This window comes from Rhinolophus hipposideros, assembly GCF_964194185.1.
Source record: "Rhinolophus hipposideros genome assembly, chromosome: 5".
In the NCBI taxonomy this organism is placed as follows: Eukaryota; Metazoa; Chordata; class Mammalia; order Chiroptera; family Rhinolophidae; genus Rhinolophus; species Rhinolophus hipposideros.
The window spans coordinates 74,071,121-74,091,692 of record NC_138051.1 but is presented as its reverse complement, the minus strand read 5'-3'; the positions used below and the strand labels follow the sequence as shown (position 1 = coordinate 74,091,692).

The window sequence follows — 20,572 nt, the reverse complement described above, 5'->3', positions numbered from 1 at the left end:
TGAATTTCCCTTCAGTTACACTGTGTTTGCTTTTCCTGCCAGAGCATCCTGCCCCCTCCAGTGGAGTCCCTAGGAGCAGACCCAGCCCCTGCCTTCCTGGTGTGCAGAGCTTAAAACAAGAGCCCTCTGCCCATCGGACATCCTTACCATTTCCAGCTATTGAGTGTAATCAGGTGTGCCAGGATCTGATTTCAAAGCCCAAAGCCAAGGGACTCAGAGGAATCCTCTCTCCCTGCTGCTCCAGTGGGAGACAAAGGCGACTGAGCAAACAGGATGTGCTGAGAGCTGCACGGAGCACTGCCCCAGCAACACAGGCAGACGGGATGCAGGGCGGCGATAGATGGCCTGTGAGCTGGGGCGTTGGCATGTTGTAGTTAGTCACGCCCCAGAGAAATCAGAAGCAGGACAAGATCAGACACCGTGATTCATCTGACAGTCTTTCTGGATGGTTCTTGATGGGCAGTCATGCTCTTCCAGGGTCCTGTACCCACTAGAAGATCCTGCCTCTGACCATTTGCCTTGCAGAGAATGTTGCTATTTCTAGAAATCAGGAGAACCTGCCGTGCCTTGTGGGCAGAAGAGGAATGGTACTCAAGGACTGACATGCAAGTCAGGACTGAAGCGCTGTGCGGCGGAGAAGACCCACTGGTTACAGCCCAATGTTTGGGTCCTGGTGAATCCATTTGTTTCTGTCCTTGTTTCCACCTCTTTTATCCCAAACTCTGATGGGCTTGGGAAGTTACAACTAGAAAACTCAATCATTGATTTGAAAGAGTTCAAAGTCATTCCAGAGAACAGCATATTTCTTAGGAGGGAATTTCCTCCTCTCCTTCCCACTGCTTAAAGTTTTTGATCTAGGGAGAAATCAGCGATGAAAATAATATTCATCAAGACCAGATTTGCAGGAAAACAAAGGTCACTGAAGGCAACAGGGTAGGAAGCAACTTATACTGGGAGGGAGGTGCCCCTGGGGGCAGAGTGACCGCCCTCACCCATGGCAGAAGTTAATGGCATCTGCCCCCAGAGGTACCGTCACTGGTGCTTTCTGCCAGTGGTGCTTGGAATATGGCCTATGGGCACTTCTGGTTCTTACAGTTACTGAGGCAAGCACCTGGCATTCTGAGGATGAGGCAGGAAGGACAAATGTCTTGTAGTACACAGGCCAGTCCCCTACAACTGAATAACTACCCCAGCCTTTTGTTGAGAGAGCAATACTGGTGGAATCGGTCATTTCTGACACTCAACCCTAAGCTTCTCCAACCTATAGTCTTTGAACATGAAACCTCCAGAAACAGTCTCTAAAGGCCACTGTTGGTTCTAGATGAACTAAAAGGCACCCAGAAACTGAAAACCTACCGGACATCTATAGTTCATCACTGCCTCTCAAGGCAACTCTGAAATAAACTCAAAAGTTTCCAAGACAAAATTTAGTCTGGCATAACACATCAGATTTATGGAGATGCTTTCTCCCAGGGCTAGAGATTCAGAGGCTGCCTCTCAGCTTTCATAAACGAGATCTGGGCAGGTCCTATACCCCTATGCAGCACAAACAGCTGGCATGCTACAGTGCAGCAATGTCTGAGAAAGAAAATTCCAGTGAAGAGTGGGCATATGGAAAGCAAAATGAACGTGTTAATTATAAATGATTTCTATTGATGTAACAAGACAACATGACTGGAGATTTCTTTGCTGTGGCCATAGTGGAAACTGAGTGTGGGGTCCTTGGGTGAAATTCTAGCTACGTTAAATGACCTAACCAGGGCTGTGTTTTTTGAAGGGGGCAAGGAGAAACCAACAGATACCATCCAGATTTTTCTTAAAGGAAGAGACTTGGTGAATCCGTCATTCTACTCATAGGCAAATGACCGCCACAAAGAGTTTGACTTCTAGAAAGATTCTGAGCACAAAGTTGCAATGTCTTTCAGAACTTGATTTATGATTCAAGATGAACCACCACTAACTCTGGGGTTACCCAGCCAGGGAGAGTGAGAAAGGTAGGCCCACTAATCACAAGGTGGTAGGAGACCCCTCCAGGTGAGCTAACTATACAAAGGGAAGCAGTGAGCCCAGGTGGAGAAGGGCACAGAGCTGGGAGGTCGGGGGCTGGGGACTGATGTGTGAAAGCCTCCCCTGACTTGGTCTCAGACGGCTTGCTGGACACCAGAAGCTGTCTGCCCCAGTGTCCACGTGAGTTCCTTATGTCCTTGAGGGCTGTTTCAGTGCAGAGAAAAGACCATCGGGGACTCCTTTGGTTTTTGCAGTTAGTATTTCAATCATTACAGCTACATATTGAAAAACCCTGTTTTCCCTAAGGCTGTAAAGTTCACCTTACAATTCTTATTCTAGTTACAAATCGTAGATGCTCAATAAAAGTTTGGGGATGATTTACTCATATTTCAAAAGATCTTTCCTTGCCTTATACCTCAACCATGAACCCAATGCACTCCACCTGGTATATCTCACATCATATATCCAACAGTAAATCACACCAGAAAGGAAGAGAGAGCCCTGCTGGCGGCCTGGGGTGGGGGTGCAACTGGGTCCGACATGACTGATAACAGGGGCTGGGGTTCCAGGCCCCAGGCCTGAGGGACAGGCTTCCTTCCAGACCTGGTGTTTGTTGCTGGGCAGGGCTGTACAAGTGGAAATTTCAAAAGGCACCTGAATGATGCAAAATAGGGAAATGCTTTCCTTTCCTCTATTCCCTATCTCCATTTTTATCCTTACTCTGGAGAAAACTTTGTGAGGGCAAAGTTGGAGGCTGCTTTAGCTTCTATTGTGCTGCGGCTCAAGGACAGCTCTGGGGCAGAGGGCTCCTCCAAACCCTCGCCCCTTGTTTCTCCCCAACCTTTCCATTTTTTCTCTCTGCTTTTCCAACTCCTCCCTGCTCCCCTTTGCCTCTTGCCCTCCTTCTTTCCCTTCTCTTTCTTTGGGCCTCAGGAGCTCTCTCCCCTCCCTCTCCCCACGGTTTCCCTCCAAACCCCACACTCTTTGTTGCTGGATTCAAGGTTCTCAATACAATAAAGCTTTGATGATTTGCCCCAATTGAGAAGGAATGTCAGCTTAAATTAATGAAGGGTCTGGATAATAGAATTTTAAAGCAAAGTTTAGTTGCTTTCCAGGGAGAAGCCTTCGCATTTAAATGTAGCAACAGCTAATGCTGAGAAATGGGGCAATATGTCTTAGAGACTCTTTTAAATACTTTAACAAAAAGAGCCCTTTCTACTTTCTTTGAATCCGAGTGTTTCTTCTTCCTAAAACCTTTCGTTTTTAGTGACCAATGTGTCTTTTGACCACTGTGATTTTACTGGGCTTCTCACCGATCCATCATGGTTTCAACTCCTGAATTCTTTATGACAGAGATGTTTCCACATTGAAAGTCTCTTTAGATAATTTTTATTTTCAGTTACATGGGCCATACATGAATACATCCTCTTTGCAAAAAATTAAAACCTTAAAAATAACAATAAATGAACACTATATAAATAATAAAAAAATTTCTGTATCTCAGTTTATACCACTTTAAAGCGGTAACAATATATCATTTATAACAAAGTAGTTTGCACAATAACCCCTTCTGCAGGTCCTATCCAGAAAAGAATCTACTAGCTGACTGGATCTTACTTTCTTGAAAAAATAAGGAGTCCCTGTGGTGGTGAAAGCTCTCAGCGGCCCTCCCTTTCAGGACCATTATGCTTCCATCCATCCATCCCCATTTCCTTACTGCATCTCTCTGCCACATTCCATGCCCAGAATCACACACCGAGATGAAGCACATATGGTAAATGTTAACAATTATTGTGTCTAGAAAAGGGTATTTGGGTTTTCATTATACTATTTTCCCTACTTTGCTGAATATTTAGCTTTTCCGTAATAAAAAAAGAAAAACTCGCCAAATTCTAAGAACAGTAGAACAGCCACATGACCCTTGGAACCAAAAAGGATGGGTCCTAGCTGTGCTCCTCTTCCTCTTCCTAGGGCCCCCCAGCCCTGCACTGGGCAAGGCTAAGCCTCTTTTATGGGGACACTAACCAAAGGAATGCATGGGGTGCACCTTTGGCAAGCTCTTTCATACATATTCTTCTTTTCCTTTGGGGGATAGGTAAGGCAAGTGATGTCCCCATTTTACAGATGAGGAAGCCAAGAGGCTTAGTGACACTCCCTAATAATACTGCCTCAGTTATTGCTTTCCTATTAGGCAGCAGTAATGGTTCTAGGCATCTACACGTATGAACGAATTTCATCCTTACAATGTGAGTTACATGTGTAACTTGCTCAAGATTACAAAGCTAGCAAGTCGTGGGCTGGAATATGAACCCAGGCAGTGTACGCATGAACCCGAGCTCTTAAACACCTATATCCCCGTGTGATGACATTACAAATGTCTTTCTGGTATCCCAAGAATGGAAATCTGACAGCCTTCAGGGTTCATTCAGATTGTAAATGTGTTTATGTGCCCCATACAGTATTTTACAAATTTTGAATTAGTTGCCATAATTTAAAGGTTTATTTAAAAAAAAAAAGATTTCATTAGAAAAATCCAGATTTCTGGCTTCCTGTGAAAAATCAGAAGTTCTGGCAACATTAGGCTGGCATCCCACAAAGTAACAATTGGCTGGAGCTAAGTACCTGCTGCCCCTTTAGGCAGGGCACATGCTTTCTAATTTGTCACTGTCCCCACTACTCCCTATTATTGCCAACCGGTCTCTTTTTGCAACTCTGTTACCTGTCTAACAGAGCATTTAAGTTTGCAACCCCGGCACTGTCAAAAACTACAACCCTCTCCCCCGCCAACAGAATGTAATGTCTGCCTTGGTATCATCAACATACCACTTAAATCATATGTTTATTCATTTGTCAATTCATCCAACATCTCTCCATCCACCCATCTTTTCACTCTGCCTATCTCAGGCACCCTCCCTACCTAGCTTAGCTATTCTCAAACTGACTGCACAGAGTCACACCTCCATTTCTTGACCAATATCTACTCTTCTCCCACTCAGGATTAGAACAGCAGCATCAGAAGATGGGAAAAACAGAGGGATGGCAGGTGTTATGGATTGAATTGTGCCCCCCATTCTTATGTTAAAGTCCCAACCCCCTAATGTGTCTGTATTTGGAGAGAGGGCCTTTAACAAGAGGTGATTAAGGTTAAATGGAGTCATAAAGGGGGGACCCTAATCCAATAAGACTGGTATTCTTACAAGTGAAAGAGATACTAAGAGCGCACACAAAGGAATGGCCCTGTGAGGACACAGTGAGAAGGTCCATCTACAAACCAATGAGACAGGTCTCAAGAGAAACCAACCCTGCTGGCACCTTGATCTTGGACTTCCAGCCTCCAAATCTGTGAGAAGATATGTTTCTGTTGTTTAAGCTATCCTGTGGTATTCTGTTACGATAGTCTTAGCAGACTAACAACACAGCAGGGAACTGCTTTCCATGTGTCCCCTGTCCACCCTTTCCCCTTCCTCAGTCCCCATTCCCTTGTGGCTGAATAGGTAATCACCTAACATCCAAAGCCATCTGGGTTCATTACTAAGAGAAGTTGTCAGCAATCCAGGTTAAGAAGGTCTATTATTTCTCCAGTGGTGTGAGCACTACCATCAGGATGGGCTGGGAAGATATCACTAAAGAATTTCACCAGTGAGATGCACTCAGGACATTTCACTAAACCCTGGGCACCTGAAGTAGGAAGATGTTGCCTGAAGTTCAAAGCATAATGAGACTTTGGAGTTGAGATGTGAGCATGAAAAGTATTACTAAAAACCAAGTTGGCTTAAAGAACATTGAGAGCTACAGGTCTGCCCAACTAATTGGTTGGATTTAGCAAGCTATTTTTGTCTGGAAAGTCTGAGTCCAGCTTAAACAGAGTGATGGTGAAAATAATGACTGTAAAATTGGCTTCGTCTTAAGCCTTCCTATGGGTTTCCTCCAGGTGTTCTAGTTAGAGGGGCTTATGTTATTAACACAAAGATAGGTGGTTGCTGATTAACCCCAGAGGGGCCTAGAGAACTGGGAGAAAGCCAAACTGGCTTCTGCTCCACCTCTGCATCAACTTTCAAGATGTTGAAATGGTAATGACTCAGGAGTTGGGATGATGATGGTGTTGGAGAGAGAGGCTGGACAAACCCCAGATGGGTTCTCAGATCCTAGGGACAGCCAATAGCAACAGACTTCAACCTCACATTCTAAATGGAATGAGCAGAGATCTGGAAGTGACCCAGAGGCTCTGGCTCTAGAATCCCACAGCAGCAGGTTTAGAAACACCAGGAGAAGTACCTTCTCTGCCACCATAGGCTCCTAGGGAAACTGCAATTTTTGTCAGTAGATCAAAGTGTCAGTCACAGGCCAAGGTTTGACCAACGATTTAATCAACACTCAGAGCTCAGGAAAGGGCAGGGACAGATGGGGTTGTTTAGATTTGCCTCTGGTTCACTTCTAGCCTCATGTCCACTGAGAAGTACATGGAAATACTGCAATTTGAATGGAGATGGCTTGGGTTGGCCTTTTAACCATCCAATGCGTTATAAAGGCAATTGTCTCTAATGAAAAAAAGCAAAGCCTACTATCATAATTCAATTTCTCCCCTACTCCTTTCATTGACGTATGAATTCAGACAAAGCTTCTCTGACTCACTTGAAAGAGGGAAACACCACACATGACCTGTCCTCCAAAAACATAGTGAAAATTTATGAAAACTGCCAATAAAGAGCTCTGAGCATCTTGGGAGAACACAATTGGCAAAGATCTTACCTAAACAGAGTCCTTCACTTGCGTTCTAAAACTTAGTTTGAAAGTAAATTGCTTGGGACTTGTTATTCCAGGATCTGGGCCCCGGGCTCCATGAAGCCCGAGGTTGGGGGCCTGGGGAAAGGCAAGGGTCTGGGATGGGGATTAGGGATCCTAGAAGGGTTCAGAGTAAGGTCGTGGGGAAGAGTGGAGCTAGAGTATCCTCCCGCTGTAGTCAGTCAGGGCTCTTCGATGAAAGCTACCCTTGCTTCTGCTGATGGCTAGTTTTGGGAAAAGGGAAATTGCTCCAAAGATTGGGAGAAAGAAGAAAGGTACTTGGGTCTCATGTTGAGAATGGGATTTTCTTTTGCCCAGAAATGATTTTATTTCCATTCCTCCTTCCATACCACACCTTCCTCAATCTTCTTCATATTCTCAAATAAATTTTAAGAGCTCTTCCTTCCCACTCACTAGTCCTATGCCTCTGTGATTTGGGCACTTCAACAAGGTGAGAAGCAGGATACCAGAGTCAGGGGCTGGGGGATGAGCAGTGATGCAGTGATGGGGGACGAGGCTCTGACAGGGGAGATGCAGTTTACAGTGATAAGAAGGGGAGGAAGAAGCAAGAGAGAGAATGAGTGCCATTGCCGCAATCCAGTTAAGGATACAAAGAATGCACTGGAGCTCATCACTGTCTCACCCTCTCACAGCCCCTCTAATGGAAGCTGCCTTGCCCACATCTCCTGCTGCTGAGGCAGCCATGCTTTCAGCTCCTCCCTCAGGCTACAACTGACTGGCTGGCTAGTGACCAATGATTTTATCTGAGACAAAACAATAAGATGAGCCTGAGCCAATGAGATCCTCTCTTAGGAATTTTAACTAGGAAATATCAAGGAAAAAAGCCAATGGGAACTGAAGCTGAAAGGCTGAGGTACAGAGGAGCTGAAAAGACTAGGATGAGCCACATGAAAGCTAAAGTTTTGAGTAAGCAGAAAACTACAGTCTGTGGGGCATATTTTATGAGAGTGTGGCTTTGGGTAGAAATGCAGAGAGAAGCAGAGAGTCCAAGGTAATGAATCCCCAGGGCTGCTTCTGCTCCTAAAGGCTTTCCAATTCTAGGCCACCTATATCCTTAACAACACCTGTCCCCTTTTACCTGAGGTAACTGAAACTCATCTCAGATGAAAAGAACCCAACTATAGATAACAATTTGTACAAGTTCTGTGTAGGTAATTTGAAACTGAATTATTATCTGAAGACATTTGCTTTGGGGATAACGAGTAGGCGTGATCCCTTAGCAAACATGGCCTACCACCACTGCTTACTTGGAAACATTTTGTGTACTTAATTAGGTTTTAGGCAGGAAATGGTGTGACCTCATTTCTCCCTTTGTTCTTATGATGTCAGGGTATGCCAAGACTATGTTTGAGTCCTGAAGAAAGGAGGTCTTGGCATCTACAAAGAATTGGTCTGGTCTGAGAAAGTTAAGTCTTTTTTAAGTTAGTAAGATCCAGGTCTACAAACTTCTCAGTGGAAAGCTTTAAAACCATGACTTTTGGGGGTTCGGTTAGCTCAGTTGGTTAGAGTGTGGTGCTAATAAAACCAAGGTGGCCAGTTTGATCCCCACAAGGCCCACTGTGAGCTGCGCTCTCCTTTAAAAACAAAACAAAACAACCCCCTCCCCTCAAACCCATGACTTTTTACCTAGTTAAAAGGAACAAAGAGGTGTGGCAGCCATGTTTGTTCACCAATAAGATCTTGTGAAGCATTTCTCATCTCTGATTTCAGGGCTCAGGAGGGCTAAACTGGAAGAAAACCCGAGAGCAGCTCTGGTCAATATGAGCCCTCATCTATTATGTCCACAGCCTCTTGGAAATGTCCCCTGGCAAGGCTGCCATCAGCACTTGACTGAAAACATATGGAAGCAGCCCACTCGGAGCAGGAATTCATTATTGGAAGAATAATAAGGGAAAGTTCTCTCTCTCTTTTTCTCACTCTCTCTCCTGCTGCTGCTGCTGCTGCTGCTGCTGCTTGGAGAGTTGCTTTCTGGAAAAGTCACAGGGCTTAGAGGGAATTTTAATCATGTCTGGTAACAAGGGGAGAAATGGAGGTGAGAGGGCACATTTCCAGAAGCCTTTTCACACAAAGCATGATGGTCCTGGGCAACTCAAAATGAATTGTTCCATCTTTGATGTATTATTGAAATTTAACCCATCATCCTTTTTCAGCATTACTAGTGTACTACTAGTGTATTACTAGTGTACTACTAGTGTCTGGTAGCGCCAAGGGAAAAGACCCCAGAGTTAACTGGTTTTCCCTGACTACTCGTTTTCAAAAAGGTCCCCTGTAGATGAAAATGGGCTGCAATACTACTTGGTCTTCCGTCCTCAACACTACCTCATAAGTCTTTGGTATGTGTCCATTAACGCAAGGGAGAAGGAGTAAATGTGACAGAAGGAGACACTTGCCAGCTCACTGGGTCTAGCAGTACATGGCAGACATTACAAATGTTCACTGATATCTAGTTCTCCTAGTTCTCCTTTCCTTCCAGATATGGGGGTGGAGGTGGGGGTTTGTACTCTCTATCTCTTTGGAGCTGGGAGTGGCCTCATGACGGCTTGGCCATGAGAGAAGTGATATGTGTTGTTTCTTGGGGGAAGTGCCAGCGCACAAGCTCTCTGTCTCTCTCTCCCTCCCTCCACCCCTTGCCCCCCATGACTGTGGCAGTTGTGGAAGTGCTTGTTGATACTGCAATGAAAGCCTGAGTCATCACATGGAGGACAGTGTCCCACGAAGGTCTCTCAGATATGCATAGACTTTAAGTCACTGAGCTTTCGGGGCGGGTGTGTGTGTGTGTGTGTGTGTGTGTGTATGTGTTTAGGCAGCAAAACCAAGTCTGTCCTAACATAGGCCCACCATTAATTGGTCTTCTCTCCTCAGATCTATTTGGAGTTCTGGAGAACCTGTGCTCCATATGAACCCTGTCCTCACTGAAATTCAGAGAAGCAGGCAATGTGCTTTCTCTAACACTTAGGATATTCCTTTGAGAAGTGTGATGGGCTTCTTCCTTCCCTTTGAGCAAAAGAGGTCCCTGCTGAATTCTATAGTGGCATAAAGCAAGTCCTTTCACAGCCATAGGACAAAAGTGATGGTGACAATATTCAAACCAAAGCTTGGGAAAAAATTACACTCCCAAGTGGTTTTAAGACCACAGATTTTTGGTCAAAATCAGATTATTTTGTATTTCTGCTTGCCCTCCTTCCCCTTTCTCCATTATCTAATTGTCATTCCCCATCTCCAGAATTGTCATTTGGCAAGTCTGGTTTTGCTGGACAAACTTTAATAATCCTGTCTCTGAGCAGTAACTTTGCTCCCAACATTCAACATAAAAGAAACTATGCAGAGAGTTCCACACTTCTAGTTAGTCCAGAAATGTTCGCTGTGTGGGCTGATAGGGACCACACACTTCTGAAGCTTCCCCAGGATTGCAGCGCATCAACAGAATAGCTCGGACGCTATCACAATTAGCGACACAGAGTTGGACTTTGTCATACATATGTATATGTACACACACACCAAGGAAAAAAAGACTCACTGCATTGCATCCAAGTTCAATAAAAGTAATTAACAATACAAGATGCTTCACTAGTATCTCATGGGTGGTGACAGTTTGACAGGTTTTCAGCTCAGGAATACTGCATGTGTCTTCTTTCTTATGAACATTCCCGAGGGCAGCTTTTCTGTGCATGTCTCCTGATCTATAATAATGGTGAAAAGAGAAGAAGGCAGTGATGGAGCCTTCACCAGACTCTCAGCACCACTGCCCAGGCTTTTCTGCAGCCACTCCTCCCAGGAGAAGATCTAACCACTAATATTTCTCTGGTGATTCTATTATTTGGAAATAATAAATAATAATAAGTAATAAATAATAAACACCGAGTTCCTACGGTGTGTATAGTACTGTGCTGAGTACTTCAGTGAATTGAGGATGACCAAGAGATGTCATAATAGATATGAACAGAAATACTACAGGGATAAGGGATGAGAGAGGAAGGGGCAAGCCTCCCTGGGTTCATAGCCACATTCCATCATGTTCTAGCAAGAGACTGAATTTTTCTTGCCTTTCCTCATCTGTGAAGAAGGAATGATGCAAAGTCCTACCTTGTGAGATTTAGGAGAGCTTATGCACGTACAGCGTGTGTCAGACAGACAGTAACACTCAATAAATACTCACACCAGGTAAGGGCAGTGCTTGGGTCCTGTCCTGGCAGAACAGTTGGTGGTGAAAAGCCCTGGCGGGCTTTGGAGCAGCAGAACACGCGGATAGACTTCTCAATCGCTAGGGACAGAGCGCTGTCTCAGTGATTACAGGGGCCAAAAAAATAGTCTCAAGGAGGAAGCCACTCAGCCTTTGACATTTGTGATCAGGGTAGGTTTTCCTTGTATCTCCTTCAGATACTTTTGAGTGTCCTGTTTTAATGTGTGAACTATTTAGCTTTTCTTTCCTGGTGCACAGTGAAAATGGAGAGACACTGAAATAATAGTTACAGAGAACAAAACATCTTTCCTAACTTCTCAAATAGTCCCTTGATGTTTGAAATTAGCCAATTCATGTAATAAGAATTCATGGGAAATTTACATTTAATCGGCTGCAAAAACTCAGTTTGGTTTTCACAAAAGTTCTATTGAAGACGGCAAGTTTTCAAAACGCACCTCGTTCAGAGGGAGACAAATGACCACAGTCTGGAAAGTCAGTCTGCCCCACCTTTGCTGGTTGTAGCAAAACCCGTCTCGATCTTCCAATGCCCACAGCACTACTTGCTCTCCAGGAATCCCTTCCCCGATTCCCTCCAGCTGAGTAAACTGTTGCTCCTTTTGTCCTTGCAGCATGTGGCTCGAACGTGCATCTATCGTGTCACTTTGTTTCATTCTGTTTTATAGCATTGGTCGTCGTAGACAAGTCTTTCCCATTCCTTGTAATAGAGTTCTCAAGGATGGGGTTGCTATCCTATTGTTTTGAGCTTCACCTTAGTGAACACTTGGTATGTGCTCAATAAACATGGAGTTGCTGAAGGACTTAGTCGTTCAACCGCTCTTCACCGTCTGTACCTGCTTTGTGCACAGCACTCTGCTGGGCACCAGTAGGAGACATGCGATAGGATATGCCTGGATTCTAGCCTCCAAGGCATTTAGAAAACCTCTGTAGGGGGAGCAGGTACAAAGTGACTATACAGAGGCTAGCTTAGAGTCACTAACAACTTGGGTAAGAGAGGTCCCAAGGCCAAAGGCTGGGAAGATGGGATGCCTGGCTTTGAAGGGGCTGAAGCCCCCAGGCCTTGCACTGAAACCAGCCTTGAAGCTTTGGTGGGAAGCCTCATGGCAGTAGGAGGGGGTGGGCTGGGTGTTCTGCTGGAAACGACTAAATTATCCTATGGGTCACCAATTGATTTATTTGCTAATTGACTGGCCCAGCTTTGGGCTTTAAGTCTAAAGAAATCATTTCATCCTTTAATAAATACTGCATGAATCTCCCTCTTTGTTCTGCAGGGCTATACACAATATACCAGTGAAACTTGAATTTACACCACAATAGTTGCGCCACTAATGACCTTCCAAATGCCACTAATACCATGCATGTTCCGCTTCTCAGTTGGATCCTAACCTGTCACTGCATTCTGAGCCCATCGACCTCCCTCTGACACAAGAGCAGCCCCCCACGCCCACGCCCGCCTCTAGCCTCCCCCATCTTTCCATGATTTCATTTCTGAATCAGTTACTCTTTGGCGATCCCGTTCTTATACACCTCCTCTTTTTATTTGGTGGACAATACTTTATTCGGAAATGTTCCTGTAATTACAAATCCTGTTAGCCATCCTCCTCCGCTCCCCAGAGGGATTGTGGGCTTTAATTAATTAATGTGGTTAAGCCACTTTGAGGTGTCTGGTTGAAAGGTGCTATATAAGTGCAAATTATTATTATTATAGCTGTTGACATCCCATGGCAGCAAAGCCTTCAGCCCTATGCATCTAGAGACCTGAACAAAGGCTTCTAAATCTTCACCTTCCCTGCTCGGTCTGAGATGGCTGGCTCAATGGTAAGGGGGCAAATCTGCAACCATCTCAACAGCAATCAACTAATCCCCATTAGGTTGGCTTCCATTTCCTTCTTCCAAGCTGCACAGTCCTGCTTCATTTCACAAATCACGCCCCCATTAGCTCTAGACAAAGGTCATAGTGTCCCTATGGCCTCTGTTGGCCTAAAGGAAAAGAAAAAAGAAAGAAAGGGAGAAAAGAAAGATTGAAAAAAAAGAAAGTTGTCATGAAATGCACAAACTTCTCACCAGCAGTTCTAAATAAAGCTTTCTTTCCAGTCGTAGTCCACTTACAAACATACCTATCTGCTATCCAGGGAGTCAATGGCCTCATAAACCAGAGATACCCAGAAACACAGCACAGTTGTGGGTTAAGGTTCCTGCAGCTCTGGCTTGACTGCCAATAGCTAAACACAAAAGGGGAATCTTTCTGGGCTGGCTGGGAAGAGGTCATCCACTGAAGCGGGAGCCCCTCTTTGGCTTCCTCCTCTACCCCCAGGTTTTCCCTGAGAAAGCCAGCTGCCAGCTGTAGCCTGTAGCCAGGAAGTCCTCACAAAGGCAGGGACCATGATTTAGATGTTTTGTGCTACACCTAGCACAGCACAGCCCTTAACAAATGCCCAGTACTTCCACTATGATGGTAGCCATTGAAAGCAGCCCTGTGGGGGAGCCCTGGCCTCTCGAAGGGACGCTGCCGACCAAAATGCTCCTTACAAGGCTGTGCCTCAGACCGTTTGTTAGTGTGGACGTGGGTGAGCCTCAGGGGGTCATGTCTTCATCTGCCTCCATTTATCCTCCCTATTGAAGGGCTCCTTCAGGACATCGGTCAGTCTCTGTGGGAAGTGATTTGGAGAGCAACAAAAGGACCTGGGCCCTTTGGGGGGCCTTCAGAATTCAGTAAACATCTGGACACGGAAGGCCAGGTTCTCAAGCAGTCTAGCTGGGGAGATGTCAAAAGAGAGAAAGAGCTGTGTGTGCAATGCAAGCTCTTAGTTCTGTGGCGACATTTGTTGTAGAAAAATACGGACGCCCCAGTAGGTAGATAGGAAGATTTTTCAAAAGCTCCTCTATTTGTCAGTTTTTGTGAGTGCAGCACACTGTTTGTCAGTTCTCATGGCATGTCTGAGGAAATAGAAGTTCTGCATGGCTACGGAGCAGCATGTGATGGATGTTCTGATTCTGTATATACTACGAATAACCCAAGGTTGCAGAGCCTGTCCTGGGAGTTGTGGTTAAGCCTTTCTGTTATCCTTAAGGTTTGTAAATCACTTTCTAGTGAAGGTGACTTGGATTCTCATCATGAGCACGTTTTAATTGACAAAAAAGGAAGTACTGAGACTAAGTGATTTACACTTCATCCATGGGAGAATTCAGGATCTGAACTCTTGACTCTCAATGTTCCTTTTATTGTTAAATCAATCCATTTAGAACACATTAGTCAGCATGATTCATTAGTCACATGGCACTAATCAGCATTCCCCAGAGTCCCCAAATCTATCCTCAAACAGCAAAAGAAACTGGTCTCTGACAAGAGACAATGGAATGCGATTTTCATCTGTATTCAGGAGCTGATGTCCAGTTTAAGTCCCGCATATTCTCAGGAACCTTCCTCAGTCACCCTAATTGAAATGAGTCTATCTCCTCTGTTCTTCCATATCCCATTGCCTGAGCCTTGATATGTGTCACAGTTTGGCTTTGATTAAACTTATTTTGTTTAGAAATAACTAGATTTTGAGCTATTAAAAGGAAGGCACCATTTTTTTCAGAATTACATCCCCTGAGCACCATGGTTTGTAAACAATAGATGCTCAACAAATACCTGCTAAACTGAACTCACTGAAATAAAGCTTAAGTCATATTCCAGAGAGAACACCAAGTCCTTTTGGAAGAGGTTTGCAAAGAAAATCAACAATCTGGATTGATTTAACATCTTTTGGTATCATTACCTGGGCATCTTCACAAATGCAAATTGTTAACTCTGCAAAGATAGCCAAATGGCTTCCAGGTTCTAAAAGAGTAGTACAGGTCTTGGAATAGAGTTTTTCTCTATAACCTTATTCCAACTAACATTTTATTCCATATTTGAAAAAATAGTGAAGACAAGATAAAAAAATATTTTGGAAACAAGATGTATTTCGTCTATGACTTTGGACCCAAATTCATACCCTGCCTTGTGCTATAAGCACCAGTAGCTGTTGTTGAAATATCTTTCTTGCATAGTGCATAATAGCAAAACACATACTGTTTTTGCTTGAGATAGATTCAACTTTGGGTAGGGAACCAAGATTTTCAGGTGCTGATCTGTGGTGACATTACTGACTGATACTCTACGTCTCTGCTCTAGACTCTACCAAAGAGGTAGACAGCATTTTTAACACAAAATATTTATATTGCACTTCAACATCATGCAATCAGTTCAGACCTAGGGTCTGTACTATTGTACCCTGGGGCCTGATTTCTGCAACTGGACTCCTCTGAAAGGGATATGTTGCCGAATAATCATCTCCCTTTCTCTTTCATGGCAAAAGAACTCCCCAAATTTAGCTAGGCACATGGCCATTCAGATGAACAACTACATACTCTCTAAACAGCCCTTTCACTTCTTGATATACAAGAGAAACCCTCACACCTGTGTACCAAAAAACATATACAACAGAATTCATTAAATTAACAAATAATTGAAATTTCCATCAATAACACGTGGTACGTATATTCAAACAATGGACATGGAAAACTCAATTAAAGTGAAAGATCATGATACATGTGTATCAACGTGGGTATACTGCAACATAATATTAAATAACAAAAGCAAGTTGTAGAATGATGTGTCCAATAAACAATTTATGCAAATTTGGAATGCACTAAAAACAAATCTCTCTTTGAGGCTAATAGCCAGAGTGAAAAAAGTCAACAAAGCACAGGACCAGTGTGGGAAGATGTCATGGAGGGAGGGAATGTGAAGTGAATATTAAAAGAGAAGAAGAGAACTGGGCAGATGTGAGTACTTCCTCATTTCCTCTGGGGAGCTCCTCACCAAGAAGCAGGCAGAAGCTGCAGAGAACAATGCCTTGGCCTGGATGAGCTTTCTGAGGCTGCAGTGGCACGTGGCAGCCTGGGGACAACATTACAGGCCTACTCTGCCGTCTTCTCTGTGACCTACGGTAGAGGAGTTCACTCTTTCTGCTCCATTGAATCCCAGGGCTCTCTGCCCAGGCTCCCACAAGAATGCCAGGCTGTGCCAGGTGTGTGGGTGGTATTTACCAAGCAGACACCTCCATACCTGGATGGAAACAGACTGAGAATCTTCTGGGTTACTCTGAGTCCACCAGGCAGAAAACATTTAGATAGGTTACTGATTCAAGCTGAAATCTGATGAACTCAGATGGTGGTATTTGGGGGGGGTGGGGGGGGGAAGAATTTTTCAATAAATCATCCAGTTGGCTCAGTGATTTAAAAAATGGAGTGGAAGAATCCAACCCAACTTTGTGACAAGGGAACAAATAGAGGAGATTAATGCCTTTCCCAATATGCTTCAAAAAGCAATCAAACAACCACTTTTGATTTTACAAGAAAGATGAGGCACATAGCTTTCCAGCTCTAAAAAAAAAAATCATTGTTTTGTTTCTTTGTTTTCTAGTTTCTTCTAAGTCTCTATACTAGGTGATTGGAAAAACAGGACACTAGCTTTGTTTCCAGCACCTTCTCTGGACCTATTTCAGGGTACTCTGAGCGTCCCCTTAAGTTCCCCATCCCCATCCCAAGGTTTATGTTATTCATTGAAACCTAAACTAGTAGAGAACAGCCCCAGAATCCAAATTCAACCTGTCATACCTGCTCTTGATTTTTCAAAAAATATGAAAAACACAATTTCGTCCTACTGAGAAACTAATCCATTATCATCTGTCCTGTTCAAAACAACCTGGCTTTTGTTTTTCAAATGCTCTCTACATTCCTGAGGAAAAGGAGAGCAGCAAAGGAAAAGTGACCAAGGAGGAGTCCCTTTGAATCAACCTTGTTCTCCCCGGCCAGCCCCTCCTTTGGGATCTGCTTCTTTACCCAGTCAGCAGGCCTTTACTGCCATGAGCCCCACGACAGCCTGGATGGCTCCAGGACAGTCAGGCCCTGGGTTTTCCTAGGCCTCCTGCAGCGTCAGCTACGCAGCCCAGCTGCTTTTAACTATAGACTCTTTCTTCCTGGCCTTGACACTGAGGCCCAGGGGTCCCAGCTGTGTTCTGGGTGGCACAACGTTTGGGGCTTGCTGGGGAGACGAAGGACATGACTAGAACAGAAGGGAGTCAAGTTGGAGATCACTGTAAACTCTCCCTTCCCTTCTGCAGCCCCGTGGTTCTGTGGGTCCACCCATTAAAGCCACTTCTCAAAGCCAACTCCTGCTTTTCCTTCGCCACGAGGTCCTGGCGCCCCTCGCATCACGCTGGGCTAGCCAGATCTCTAAGCTTTGCCCCTCAGTGGGCTTTCCTAGTGAACTCTGGGGACAAAACGAAAAACATATTAATGGCATCTGCCACCCCCTTCACCTTTCCCACTTCAGTTGCACAAAAGAGCTGAACTCTCTCTCTGCTGGGATGCGGCCCCTCTCAGAGTTCGAACCGGCAGGAAACTGGTGACTGTGAGCTCCCCCTCTACTTTGAGGCCAAGTATTTCCAGGGTTTGGGCCCAACCATGAGAGGCCAGGATCCCCGACAAGTGCAGGACAGACAAAGAAGATGCAAACAGCAGTATTACCATGGTAATGGCCTGAGCCAGGCGGCCTCCTGAAGATGCTGGGAGGGGGGGGGTTTCTTTCTTTTACTTTTTCTTCCCCCCCCCCCCCCCCCCCCGCAAAAGAAGAATAGTTCCGCTCTCTATTTTACTACAACAATAGCATGGACCGGCTCCTTCAAGTGTTTCAAAAAGCAGCCTGAGAAATCTCTAACCAAGCCCCTCAGTCTCTCCAGACTGCCGTTTTATTGTCCCTCCCACCCCAGTGAACAAAGGGGCAGGAAGGGTACAAGGCCCCCAGTAGCCGGCTGTTCTCAGCATCCTAATCCTCGAGAACTGGTGAGGGGAATGGCCTGTGGAGCCGGCCTCACCTTTTATCCCCCCCTCTGCTTATGCACTTAGGAGCTCTTCAGGTATTATAAAACCTCCTGGCTAGCAGGCCAGTAGGAATCTTGGGGCTTGCGAAGGGACTAAAAGGCACCCAGGGATCATTCCCACATTCACTAATAATAGCCCCGCCCCTCCCCACCCCCCCAAAAAAGAAAGGTAGCCTGTTTGGGTTATTCTTTCCCACCACTCCAAGCTGGCTCCATTACAAAGACTGAATGCAGAGCCACAAGTGGCTGGGCTGGCCGTTTCTCTTTTAGTTGGTACCACAGGAGCTGCCCTCACTCTTCCAGTCCTTCCCCTCTCTGTCCCTATGCCCCTTAGGCACAAACTGCATACCTCAGCCCCCTCCAGCTCTAGGTACCAACCACCATGCCAACTCTGGGCTATGATTCCAGGTTAACCCCTCACACAAGGAAAGCTTCCTGGCCTTGACTATTGGTACCTTTCCAAGGTTACCACCCAGGGATCAAAGGTTTCTTTGCTGTAAACCTGGGGAACTGTGCAGGTGTTTTTTAGCTCAGTCACCTGGTAAGAGTGGGAGAAAAATGAGCTTTTAAGTTCCAGTGTGTGGCGATCTCAAGGGTACAGCTCTACTGAGCTGAGTGAATAATAAGTACACCATCTCCTAGGAGAATCAGATAAAGCTGAAGTGGGAGGGTCTTTAAAGATTACTAAGGCTGATGACTACAATCCAAGTAAGAAAAACATTTGCATTGCAACCTACACACACACACACACACACACACACACACACACACACACACTTCACAAAACAAGATATGTGATATAATCTGATTTTTCCTATTCTCTATTTCAATTTTTAAAAATGCTGGTTGTAACTCATTTATTTCATTTTATGACCCACTAATGGGTTGTGACAGTTTGCAAAACACTGAATCAAGGTCATTGTCATTTTCAAGCTGACAAAACTAGCAAGCCAGAAATTTTCTCAAGATCACAACAGAGTTGGAATGGAGAGCCAAAGGGGTCTCCAATAAAGGAGGGGTCCCCATTTTGCTGAGGACCAGAGCCTCCTTTTGTTTTCCCCAAGTCTTGGGAGCACAGAGCTAGAGGGGTGGGACTGCCCAGAGGTTTGTATTCAGTGGCCCTGCTCTAGGGGCAAAAGGCTTTTGCTCTTTTGGAAAGCCTCAGAGAGAGAGGTGTAGCTTGAAGAAGTGGAAGGAATAAAACAGCTTTCAAAGCAACCAGGTGAGGCTTTGTGGTCTCCCAGACATTTTTATTTACCCCTTGGGGTTTTTGCATCTTCAGACACTTTCTTGAAATTGTCTCTGTCCTACCCACACATCTCCAGGTCAGTCTCCTTTAATATTCCACTTTCTCTCGTTTTCCAACTTTTTCTAATAGTCTTTCTTTGTAGTTGTTTTAACCTCTACCAACTGACTATAATTCCAGTCTCTACTTTCTCCAACAACTTCCTCTTTCCTGTCAAAATCATGATCTTAGCAACGAGCGTCAGTGATGCCACTCGGTGAATCTTGTTCCCACCAATATCCTAAAGGTTATCCAGCCCAGCCCTGGCTGAGCACTGGGCTATTGACCAAAATGCCCAGTGATCACGATCTCGATACAAGCAATCTGGGCAGAACTGGTGCTTTCCCCCCTGAAATTGTCTTGTAATCTTTCATAGAATTTCTTGAAATCTTCATCAAAGTTCGCTATTTAGTAGACGTCTAATCTTCTAAGAAAGCCTCAAAAAATGAAGAGCCAAAGCCACACTGTGCCCTGGGTACATACCAGTCCAGCCCTCTGATTGCTTATTCGTTATACACCCTCAGAGAGTATGTAACAAAGGGGCCTGCTGTTTGCTTTGCTTAATCTGGTCTTAAAATCTCTGCTTCTTTGTCAGAAAACAATATTTGTGATTGCAAGAAACAATATTTACCAAGGAACTTGGATAGCATAAGTCAAAGGCTAAGAGCCAAAGGTCAGTAGTTCTTACCCCAAATTTCCCCTGGACCTGAGTCCCTGCTGTGGAGCTCAGCTGCACCAAACAAACACACTGTTTTCCAGGTCCATTAAGAAGTGGATGTTTTAGAAGAGGAAGGAAAGGGAAGGCTGCAGTCTGTTCCTCAGTTAGAAGCATGAACTCTCCAGCCTGCCTCACAAAATTCCTGCAATATCTTTGCAGTGCAAATTGTCTCCACGGGGATATTGTAAGGACGCACCCCGTTTTACAAACCTGGGAAAAAATACTCAGCTTACAAAATCCTAAAGAGCAGATATTCCTCCCCTGAACTGCAATGACTGTTCGCTCGCTCCTCTGTGGTTTAGGCCAGATGTTCACCTACGCATGTCTGTGGCTAGGGCCTCCTGCCTGACAGTGGGGGATAGACATGTATCCTGAGCATTTCTGTGGGGACCCTTCTTAATCTACAAAGCAGTTTTGGCCATCTGACCCTGAGGGCTAAGTTCAATGGTGTTTGAATGGATCTCTTCAAGTTCATTGTTTTCTGGACAGACCCGAAATTGGACACCTTTTCTACCCATCAGAGGATCCAGCATCTGGGAATGAACCACCACCTACTAGAGATCAGTGAGTTCCAGGTTGTGGCTTTACCATGGGGGCTCAACCATGAGCCAGGACCCAGCTCCTTCCAAACCCCAGGCCCACGTCCTAAG

General features: G+C 44.9%; 1 protein-coding gene across 4 annotated transcripts in view; it reads right to left on the bottom strand.

Annotated features, from left to right (window-relative positions):
- RAD51B (RAD51 paralog B) overlaps window positions 1–20,572 on the bottom strand; it is a 626,013-nt gene that overhangs the window by 93,093 nt on the left and 512,348 nt on the right. For 2 of the 4 annotated variants that reach the window (XM_081047380.1, XM_081047381.1), the window contains exon 11: window positions 12,551–12,988. The exons of the other annotated variants lie outside the window; for them this stretch is intronic. In XM_081047380.1, coding sequence (XP_080903506.1) covers window positions 12,972–12,988 — 17 coding nt within the window. In that variant the 3' untranslated portion in view covers window positions 12,551–12,971. Of the gene's footprint in view, window positions 1–12,550; window positions 12,989–20,572 lie in introns of those variants that run through there. 4 annotated transcript variants of the gene reach the window in all.